This window comes from Ooceraea biroi, chromosome 1 (assembly GCF_003672135.1).
Source record: "Ooceraea biroi isolate clonal line C1 chromosome 1, Obir_v5.4, whole genome shotgun sequence".
NCBI classification, from domain to species: Eukaryota; Metazoa; Arthropoda; class Insecta; order Hymenoptera; family Formicidae; genus Ooceraea; species Ooceraea biroi.
The window spans coordinates 14,876,353-14,888,029 of record NC_039506.1 but is presented as its reverse complement, the minus strand read 5'-3'; the positions used below and the strand labels follow the sequence as shown (position 1 = coordinate 14,888,029).

General features: G+C 43.5%; 1 protein-coding gene across 4 annotated transcripts in view; it reads right to left on the bottom strand.

The window, feature by feature from the left end:
• The window catches only part of LOC105281461 (neurotrimin), a 181,716-nt gene that overhangs the window by 3,338 nt on the left and 166,701 nt on the right, over positions 1-11,677 (bottom strand). For 2 of the 4 annotated variants that reach the window (XM_011342709.3, XM_011342708.3), the window contains exons 6-10: positions 10,741-10,869; positions 6,139-6,276; positions 5,384-5,548; positions 4,346-4,417; positions 3,897-3,965 (exon numbers count right to left, since the gene is read on the bottom strand). In XM_011342709.3, the coding sequence (XP_011341011.1) occupies positions 3,897-3,965; positions 4,346-4,417; positions 5,384-5,548; positions 6,139-6,276; positions 10,741-10,869 (573 nt within the window). The remainder of the gene's footprint in view (positions 1-3,896; positions 3,966-4,345; positions 4,418-5,383; positions 5,549-6,138; positions 6,277-10,740; positions 10,870-11,677) is intronic. The other 2 variants (XM_011342710.3, XM_011342711.3) reach the window with 2 other exon arrangements.

Genomic DNA, 11,677 nt, shown 5'->3' with positions numbered 1-11,677 from the left:
GGAGATATTGACAACGTATCTTGTCACAGTTTGCAATGTCAAACAAATATTTGATCAATGCAGTTATAATGATTCCGCATCCATCCGCGTCAATTTCACCCGTGAATTGGTGCACGCTGTCCAATTTTACGTTGCATTATCAATAGAAAGCATATCGCTGTCAATTTAAAAAAAAGTGCTCTAACAATGTGCTGTCTCAATAAACATATTCGTGCTTGCATTCGTTCGTTGACAAGACAATATTCCGTGTGAACGATCTGCATTCAAATATCCAGCTTTAGGGATTTTGCGGTAACGGAGAAATCGTCGTGCGTAAAAAAGGAAGCTCAACGTGAGCGCCACGACAGCCGAAAGAGGGAAAGGGATTTACTCGTTTGGTCGATAGCTGACGTTCTTCCGCAAACGGGCTGTGCGGGGGATGAACAAGCGCGGCGCGCACTTTGTATCAGCGACCGCGAACACCACCGCCGTCGACGCACATCCCTCGTGTGTTTCGCATGTACTTCTTGGCCGTATTTTCACGCGGCGTCCCGCGCCCACCACCAGAAATGTCGGCGACGGCCGGAACAAATGGTCCCAGTAGCCCTTGAACGTACGCGAGAATCGTCAAGCACAGCGGCTCATTTCCGCGGTAGCCCCTGTTCTGGCGCGACGGTTCCATACACGTACGCGCGTATACGGTAACGAGTATACGGTACGAGCGGATACGGAAGATAAATACAGGGAGTTGTTGCGGATAATGCGAAACGAGGGGTGGCCGGGACGGGGCGGGACGAGTTGGACGGACAAGCGGGCGGGCGAGAACTGCGTGGCGTCCGGGAATTAAATTCGAGCGAACTCTCGGTTCTCTGCCGGAATTTCTGCGATGTTCAACTCGCGCAAATCCCTTTTTAACGAGATAAAACCCCCGGCGATAAAGCAGCGGCGGCGGCGGCGGCGACGGCGGCGAGCACACGAGAAACGCGGAAAGGGGTAAATTCATTTGAGATTAAATACATCCGACGTCTGTTAAATCGGCTCTTATCAACCGTTACCGTCAAAGAAACGCCAGATGAAATGTTGCTGGATTAATTGTGGTGCAGCGCAGTAATTCGCGGGTGTCTTGCAAGCTTTTTCATTTGTTATGCAGCGAGAAGAGCGATGAGAGACCGGATAGAGATACGTGGCGTGGCAGCCGCTGCACGTCGTGATGTATCTCGAGCTTCCGGAGCTTCACTATGCTCGAATTTCTTAAATACTTTAATAAAGTTTTTTTTTTTTGTCCAAATCCAAATTTCTTGCACTTCGGTGCAAGAAAATGCTAAAAGAAAACAGCAGTTTTCCATGTAACTTTTATATAATTTCGCAAAGTCGATTATATTCGTTTCTTTAATGCGACTGATAATCTTGATAATCATGATAAGCAAAAAAAGATTAGAGAAACGACAAGCTGTGTAATACGCGGAATTATATCGCGGCACGAATTGACTTTTGATGGATTGGCCCTGCAAAATTCGCTGGCGAAAGAGATAAATTCACACATCAAATTTATGCATCGCACTTCTGAAAATGTTTATGTGAAATATGTAGCTGCTACGTGAAGTAGACCGACTGGCACGGCGGGCGTCAGCAATTTCAGAGAAAGCTCCATTTCATCCGATTAAATTCGCATTTACTGACAGTAACTCTTATTGATTGTCCGAACTTTGATAAATGAACCGACGTGGAATCAACATCGCCACCTGTGGCGCTAATGTACAGTCAGTAATGTTATAGAAACGAATATATCAATGACGGTAGACCATACATCAGAGAGTGTGCGATTACTGCCGCGATAAAACTTCATGACCTCAATCTACCTTAATGACTTCCATCCACGGCATTGTCGAATAATTTAGAATCCGCCGTCCCATAGCAAATCGAGCTTATTAACAGCCGTACTATCTAAGTGAGGCGAAACTCTCTTTACTCTCTGTTAATTCCACCTTCAGATTGTTCCAGGAAAAATCCGAGAATTATATTCCTCCCACATTGATAATCGTTACACTAATCATTATCATTTAAACGACGGTTCTGATATTAGATTGCGTGACACAATTCAAAAGTATTACAAATTGATAGACATTTGATAAATATTTTATTTGAAATGAAAATGTGTGATAAATTAATAAAATTCTGTTATACAATAATTGTTATCACGTAATGCGTGCTTGCACTAAATACTCCACATGTTGAAAATGTTAAAAACAAGATCTCGCATCGAATAAGTTTTCCCATAAATTTTTGCCATTCTTTAGCGGCCACCGGTCGGCGGAGCATTCCGAGTGACATTAACAAAACTCGTTCCCTCCGAAAAGTCGGAATGTAACGAATTCTCGAGAAAACGTTCTCTTTTTGCCTTTTTCCGCGCCGTCGGTGGATAGTCGCACGAAATGCAGGGCGTTCCACGAGAGCAGTAGTAGTTCATCGTGCCCCTCGTCCGGCAGAAACGGACGTCGAAACCGCACGTCCGTTCGGAAAAAGTTATCCTCACCCACCCCAGTAAAATCCACTGTACGTGACTTTCCGCATGGTCGGCGACAGACGAGCCATTTTCCAACACTTTAACAGCATCTTTACCGGCGCGCTTCGTTCTGTACATTCCCCGCTGCCACTGATTATATTTTGGCGGCTTTGAGAAATCGCGCGATGATAACCGAATAGCTTTTGACGCGTCACGACGGATGCTGCACTCGATAAATTCTGATATAAATCCGTGGATCGTAAAATGGATGTTTATCGATGGTTCATCGGTGGCAATTGAGGGCGATTGATCACGTTGAACGTTAATCGAACGCGAGAATCGCACGCTTGTGTACCCGAGACGATACCCCTCCGAAGCCGATCGATTTGCGAAAGGGGAAAGAAAAAGACGGGAAGCGAGAAAGAAAATAGCGGAGGAGAGAGTTTGCCTCTCTCCATTTCCTCTCTTCCGCTTCCTGATCCTGAAGGCAGCAGACGGCCTCGGGTCAACGCAGCTCGTTTTTCATTAATTGAAAGTAAACTTCAAGGAAGGGTGGGACTGGCCCAACGCTTCGGGGAATCCTTAAGCGAAGTCATTTCAAGTGAGTTTTGAACTTGCATTCTGCCGCCAATCCCCGTCAGCTGGCTTGTATAATATAAGAATCCTGCCGAGTACTCGAAGTCGTTAACGCGCGAAATCCGGATAACGCCAACAGGAATCGGCATTGACGAGAAAGACCGCGAAAAGTGATCGCAAGCGACTTTTCGGTGAAAGAGCACGATCGTGAACTTTTGTGCGTAGATTTCTTATGGTAATCCTGATATACATTTTGGAGAACATTTTCAAAAAAATCACCATTATCCAGCATCTTTCTCAATAAATAGTCAAATAATACTAAATACCATAAAACTTAATGGATATAAAATGAAAATCATTAATCGCGTGATCGTATTCTCTTTATAATTATTATAATATTAAAAAATTTCGCTTAAAACTTGAAAAGAATTGCGGATCACCGCGCGCCCGAAGAATTACAGAAGGATCCGCATGATTATTGACTGCCGTTGAATGGGCTTAGACAAACAGTCAGTTAACGTATATCCCGCCGTTGGGTTTTACGACAGCGGGATGACCGCAGGATCCTTCCCGGCCAATAAAAGGGGCCGGGAGTAGCGCGACGAAGTAATTCGCTCGCAAATAAAGTGGATCACCGAGCATTGCCAATTTAGTGGATTTTCCCTCTTAGGGTCCCCGCCCGGCCTCCGCTCCGCTACCCCGGCCGACGGTGCAGCGTTGACAAGGTTTTAATTACGCTAATTACTCGAACGACACGGTGGTCGGGCGGAACGTGTATCGTCGTGGGAAATGCCTGGGCTTCGCCGCGCGGATCGCGTTAAAATAGATATTTACTGACCTGGATTTCGCCATTCCTCGACCTCGTAGTCGATAGGTCGTTGTCGTGATTTCTTGTTACCGTTTCTACCTAAAATACATTACACAAAGGCGGTTTTACATTGGTGCTCTCTACGCTACGCTACCGCGAACGAGCTGCGGAAACGGATGGTCTTACTTAGGAATCGATAGATAAATAAGTGTCTCGAATTTTCCGCGTCGGAGTTCTGCCTCCGCTCGGTCCCTAAGATAAGGAACATTATTCTACCTGTGATCCCGATATCCACGCTACACACTTGCGGTGGTTCGGCGCGGTATTACCGCTCAATTTAAATTACAAGGTACATTTACCTCTCTAAAATCGCTAGCCTACGTTACAGGTACTTATTGTATATACATATTAGATGCACACGTATAGACACAAACGAGGGATGTCTTTTTAAATATATATTCATGTGGCTTTTCAATTACCGTTCTTCTTCGTCGAAAGGGTTGCGTAATACGGCGACTGCGTCGTGGACGTCGTCGATGGAGCCGGGATCTCTGCATCAGAACAAACATGCAATAATGCAGCATACTTTAACGATGAATTCGCACGAAGGATGGATAGGATCGCGCACGAGAACGGAACGCTGACAAATATGGTGCAGTATTGAAGATAGACATAAATACGATGTCGTTAGCACGGAAATTCATGAGATTCCACGCGGCATGAGCTCGCGCAAGTACAATACAATTGTACTTGCGGTAGTACACGGAGATATGTCGAGGTGGATGCAATTGTTTTCGTGGAATTGTTTTCGCGTGCATCATCGCTCAAGTTAAACAAAACTCGTCTTCCTTCGCCTTCCTTCGCTATTGGATGCTGTCAGGAGAACAACGGAAAACAACTCGAGTGGAACGACTCACTGCTTGAAATCTCACGAATCTCCTCACGACTTCTTCTTTGTGTATTAAAATTTACTAAACACTTTTCTCGAGAAATATATTAAAAATTAATATATTAAATATATTAAATATATTTAAAATATATTTCAAACAAAACAATATTTCGAAAGAGTTCGTCTTTTCGCAGATTGACGCACGTATTAATTTACGGTAGGCAGTGAGTAAGAGTGACGTCTAAGCTTCGCAGATGGTTTCCGGTAGCCACACTCATGCACGCGACGACTGTGTTTAGCGTGAACTTAACGGGCAATTACGGCTAATGCTCGCGAGCAAAAGTATGCTCGACCTCGCCCGTCGCTCGTTAACGACGGTGGCTCAAATATCTTTAAGTAACTGACTATTGGAAACCAATTATTTCACCATTAGCGCGCAGACGTCGACTCCTCGAATAATCGATCCTAAATAAACCGCGACGTTATAAGCGCGCGCGCTTTCTCTCTCTCGTTCGCCGATTCTTTTCAGCGCACGACAATGCGGCAGAATGCATCTTCATCGAATTTTACTTTGCCGTGTCGCATCGCGAGATATGCGACACCTTATTGATGTCGTTAAGCGACTCACCGTCTAGTTTGATGACGCCGTCAGTTCCTCCGAGCGAGTTCTGGGCGACGCATTTGTACGAGCCGAAGTCCTTCGGGCCGACGTTCCTTATCTTCAGCATCATGTACTTGTTGTATCCGTTGTCGGTGGATACCGCCTCGTACTTGTCGCCTGAAACCGAATTGCCTGTGCCAATAAAACCAGGTTCTCCGTCTCCAGTTTAGAATTGGAATCGCAAAGCTGCGCACGCTGAGAGATTGTCAAGTTACATTAACCGACGTGTTCCATTATATCGAGTAACTTTTAACAGCACGATTGTCATTTTATTTTGTATGATACATGTCGAAAGTTTAAAATACATGCAATTAATAGGAGCGAAATATTTGAAACGAGATATGAAATGTGTAAGCAATTATATAACATCTCCTATTTTTAAAGAGCTGTCACGACATACAGCTGTAACAACTCTAAACGAGGACAGACAATCGAGAAGATTTTCATTATTCTCCATTCTACGTGTGTTTATTCTGTCAGTTTTAATATCTCCCTTTCGCATTGTTGGTTATTCTCATGAAATTTCGCAAAATTTCTCATCGTGTAAAACGAGCTAGAAGTTATATTTAAAAGAGACATGTAATATTTTAAAGTTCACTTGCAGAGTAAATTATATTTGTTTTCTGCTCTCGCATTGTATCGAAGAACATAGATGTTGACAATCTCATCAGACGCACGCATGAATTTTAAAAGATGTACGTATATCGGATTCTTAAAATTACCAGAAACTATCATATCACCGCGTTCTGTCGTCCAATAGTTTATTGAATTAGGATAAGCTTCGGTATGACACTCGAGAGTAACGTCTTGTCCGATGTACGCTGCTTCCAACTGATTTGGTATAGAAAGCATCGGTGGAACTGCAAGACAGATTATAAATTTATTATCCGCGAGTTTAAAGCGTATATTTATGAGCGTATATTCTCTTCATTAGTATAGAACACTCACTCATTCCTATCACTGATTCACTTCATTACTGGACACGATGAAAAAGAAACATTACTTTTGATGCACGAAACGAAAAGTGTGAAGAAAAATGTTATCGATTTGATGAAATGAAATCAGCTGTGGCGAATATTGAGAATATTATTTGTAGCGTTTTATCACGAACATTTCATATTGCATTGGATTGTAATAAAGGCTTGCAGCGTTGTTTAAGTTTTTCATATGAAAAAAATAGGATGGAATCATGAAGTTAACGCAGAGATGGCAAATGATAATGGAAATACATATATGTATGTAATAATTTTTATCTTGGAATTTCACTAAAGAGATGCTACGAACTTTTATTATAATCCAATACATAAAGAAACATATTTATGTATAAAAATATAAATGTGTGATACAAAATTAATAATAAATGAATAAAGCAATTCTGCCTTAGGAATTCAGGTCGGTCTAGTGAACTGTGAAGTGTTAATCAGCGTACTTGTTAAAACAACGTAAAAAGTTCGTGCAAACATGTGTTCAGCAGGAACCTCCTTTCCAAGTCATAAGCTATTTTGTACGGCTGAAAATTTCAATGATACGTTTGTGAAAAAGCACAGCCGGCACGCAGGCCGCGTTGCATGCAAGTAGGTAGATACATGCAGTAGCCCATCCCTGCTCCGCGGGTTGGTTGTCACGATTTAAAAGTGCTGTCTAAAAATAAGCGACTGCATGCAGTTGCATGAAGCATGGCTCGCGTGTCGGCTTCCTCGAGCCATCCTCTACTGACGTTTTTGGAAGCGCAAAAGGACTTTCAAACATAAAAAGCTCTGTCTCCCGTGTATATATCCGTTCGCTGGCCGTTTTAACAAGGATTGGTTTTGGAAATGGTTCCCCGCTTGTCTCTCTCTAAATACTCGGCGTAGCCCCCGAGAAATCGATTCGCGTTATCCGCTGAAACTGTCAATTCGCTCCAACTGCAATCCGACAGGTAATATTCCCGCCGATATCGTTCTCAGGAATGTGCGAGGTAAAATAACACCTCGGTAGCTCTCCGACAAAAGGCAGATCCTCTCTCTACAATGTGAACTTCTCTGCCGTGAATAAATGATATAATCCGAGCTTCGAATTTTAGTAGTCATCCATTAAGAAGTCGACTCGACATTTCAGTCGGGGCTTTCTCGCCTGTGTCTACCTGAGTATTCCTCTTAAAGAGGAAGCATCATTTTATATAAAGACCCTCAATTGATATAGCGCACCTCGTCGTTCGCCTTCCATCTCTCTCTTTCTCTTTTTCTCTTTTTCTTTCTCTCTGTTCCTTTTTCTCGATCGATATAGATATCCCCGGTGTAGTATCGGCGCAGTATCGCGTCATAGTTTCGTCTTTTACGAACGGACGTAAATCACGATTTACTAGCAGCGGGTGCACTTTCGGCAGTGCACGGACGATAGTTTCCACCTATCTCCTATCCGCCTCTGAGCCACCCTGCCGAGCCATCGATAAATCTACGAGGCTGCGCGTGAGGGTGAGCCTACGTTTTGATTGTACATCATTCATCGTACATATTTCAGAAACATAATTTCCATCCGTCAAACTTCACCGACGCGCATATCTAAAAATCCGGCTCGCGAGATTTGTAACACCGAAAGTTTATTGAACGACAGCGTAATTTTCAAAGAGAAAAACGAAAAGTAATATCGAATATTCGTCGAACAATTTAATATTTATTTATGAGTCGGGAGAAGGAACATTTAAAAACGTTCCCACGTATAGATAAAACGTAGATATAAAACGAGACATTAATGTAACAAATACGAATAAAAATGCACCAAGCGTTCCATAATTACTGTTCGCTTAAATCTATCTCGGCTACAATCGTTAGCTCGTTTCTCGATAAATTAACGTTCCTCGCGGAGCAGGAGGAGAAAGGAAATCTTTTGTGTCTGTTTCTTTTATGATCAAGAGCGAGAGACTGGAAGGGAATTCAGCTGCTCGAGAATACACATCGTGTAATCGCACGGATCTACGATAAATGACAACGGGCAACGGGTGCCGAAGATAAAATCTACGCGAAAGACCGTTCGGCGGTGTATCTCTGTGATACACGAGCGGTATTAATTCACGCCGGTGAGTCAGTAATATAGTCGGCCTGTGCGTTTATCACGCGCCGGGCACCGTCATTAGGTCAACATCCGGCGGGGAATATGGCACAATATGTCCGTACAATATCTCCGCGCGGGAGAGAAATCCGCAGAGAAAACACCACCATGTGCCGCCGCCGCCGCTACCCTGGTACATAGATAGGTCCAAAAGTTGTCGCGATTCGTGACCCTCGTGCGAAATCGCCGTTCAAGAGCTGGGCCTGGCCGACTCGAGAAATTTCTCGGGCGATTATTAATATTTGTACTCGCCCGCGGGAATGCGGGAGGAAAGAGTGTGGGAGAGGCGGCGGGATGAGAGAGGGACTAATGTGGTAGAAAAGGCGACGCGGAGAGACGCGTTTCGCACGCCAAACTGGAGCAGGAATCCAGGAATTGCCGGTGGGGCGGCGGTTGAAATGCCTGCACGGAGATGAACGTATATCGACCATATCTGGGTCAAGTAGCTGCCCATAAATCGCCGACTAAATGAGACGTTGAAAACCAACCTAATGCATGGCGCGTCGCGTGAGTGCCTCCGTCGAGGAAGAACAACCAACCGACTCTTCATCGAGTTGCAACCGCAACGCATCTCGAACTGCCAGTGGTCCATTTCTCTCTCTCTCTCTTTCTGTCTATTTCCATGTAAATAAATACATTTTTATCGGCATTGCGGGTATTGTCTCCCTCGCGAATTTGATGCGTTTCGTTTGGCTGAAATATTACGTACCAAACTGCGTTACGACGATATTGATGCGCGATTCAAATCCGCGTCGTAAATTTCTCATCCGCTTCGCGCGATGTCATCCGATCGGATACTTCCCGCGTGAATTTCACTTGCAATCAATGTCGGGAAATTTCAATCCAAACGAGCATTGTCCTCGGATTGCATCATTTAAAGGATCGTGTATGAATTAATCCTCGTTCGAGTGACATGTCATGAACTACCGCTTTCACGCGCGATAAGATAGTATAATACTGCAAAGTATTTATAGCTCTTGTTTGTTAGAAACTCAATAAAACACGCGGCTCTGCCGTGACGTCGAGAGATTAATAGAAACTAGATCATCAGTAACGATATTAGCGTAGCCTCATGTATCAAAAGAAAGCTAGTGGCTTTATTTCATTTCTAACGTTTACGAACCACGTCGAGTTCATTAAAAGTATAATACTTCCGGCATCGTGTGCTTTACTGCTTCCAGCGTCCAACATTTACCAAGTTATGCGCGCCTCGCAATCGGGAAGGCATGATAAAAACGGGTTTCTCTCCATCATCCTTCCTTATCATCTTTCCTTGTAAAGAAAAATACGCGGGTATTCTTGCGCGACAATGGTCGTTCCTCCCGGAGTTTTATCCTGCTCTTATCATAATGCCGAAGTGCACAGTATTACGATGACATTGTGGTTTTCGCTAATGGCATACATATACACAGAGGATTCAGTGGTGTCAGCGTCGAATCCGCCCTTCAATACGGGGACGCTATTGATGTAAAATCGATATAATCCGGACCGAATAAGATCATTGAAAATGCACGGCTTTTTTATTTTCGTCTCATAGATGCAATTTATTAGAACGTGAACTGGGACAATCAGTCCCAGAACATAGAGAAGGTTTCACAAGATTTATCTACTTCGTAAAGATATAAAAATTCAAGTTGAAAAATATCAAGTTGAAAAACCTATTTTTTTCGAATCGAAACGAATAATTTAAGGGAAGAGGATAGTTTTTCCTCGTCGCTGCATATGTATACATATGTATAACTTATCGCATGAGTTCGACACATTAGAAGATTTCATAAATGTACAATGTTTATAGTGATTCATTATATACGGACGTTTTAATCTATGTTTCGATTATCCGGCACGATCCTTCGAAGTTTCGATTGGTTTCGATACTCACGTCGGAAAATCCCGGAAAACTTTTTCAATCAGAGAAATCAATATTAAAATCGTTGACTTTGCCAACTATTGGTTTTATCTGAATTCGTTAGGTTAATGGACAACCGGGCCGCCTCTCACTTTACACAGGAATATTTTGAAATGTGTTTCCCCGATCTCTATCTAAATAATAAATATTAAACAGCATGCCAAATTATCAATATTGCATTTGCTTATTGTTCTGTAATTGCATAACGGAATAAGCCTCTATTATTTACAACATATTGCATTCATGCGTACAATATTTCATAAAAAAAAGGTTTTGAGGAGTATTCGTACGTGCGTAATAAAAGTTCTTTGATAACTTGAGAAAAACTTACATTGTACGCGTAGCGAGACTCGTTTGCTAACCGATGGTGGAACGCCGTTTGAAGCTATGCATAAATAAGCCCCCATATGAAGGCGGCTTATCTTCACGATATGCAGCACCTCACCGTCCACGACATTCACTGAAACATAAAATGTTCACGTGCGTCATTAGCATATAGACCACAAAGGCTTCAGGAAAACATTTATTATGGCCGCTTTTCGCGTTCCATCAGTTTTTTACTGAGAAACAACGAGCGTTTTCACAAAATAAATCGCTATCGACGAGTCGGAAAACATGCGGCCGAAAAACTCCGCTGCGCGCGATGCCGGCCGTTCTCTGCAGGGCGATTGTAAATTAACAATCGAATTTCGTATTAAACGATACTTTTTAATTAAAACGTGCTGTGCGTTGCGAATGGCAGATTACCGTGGAAATCTTTGTGACTCGCAACGCGCAAAGTAATTATCGTACGACGCTCGCTCGCAACGCAATTCGGCCAGCGCGATGCTGGCTCGTCGATCTCGTTTGTATTGTAATTCTCCTCGCGAATTAATAAGCATGTCGCAGCGTGCCGCGATAATATCGGCATTATTTCGCCGGAATATTGACGCAATGTTGGCACAAGGCAGAATGCGCGGACACACGCTGAAAGCGCACGGCGATGCACCACCATATGCGTCGAAACTTTTATTGCATGTCGTGCGACAAAGAGCACTTTGCGCCTTCCTAGTAGAGAGCTATTTGCATCTACGCTGCATTCATTTCTGGCGTGTTGGTTGATATGACCGGCGCAGATCGCATAAAGCGGATAGGAGAGGCGGATTAAACGCGCAAAGGCGCGAGTACTTGCGAATTACGCGTCCACGCTTTGTCACAGCAGTCGCTTAGACATTAAAGATAGTCGCATGAGCCGATGATTGCATTATTAGGATCGATTCTGCCGGATG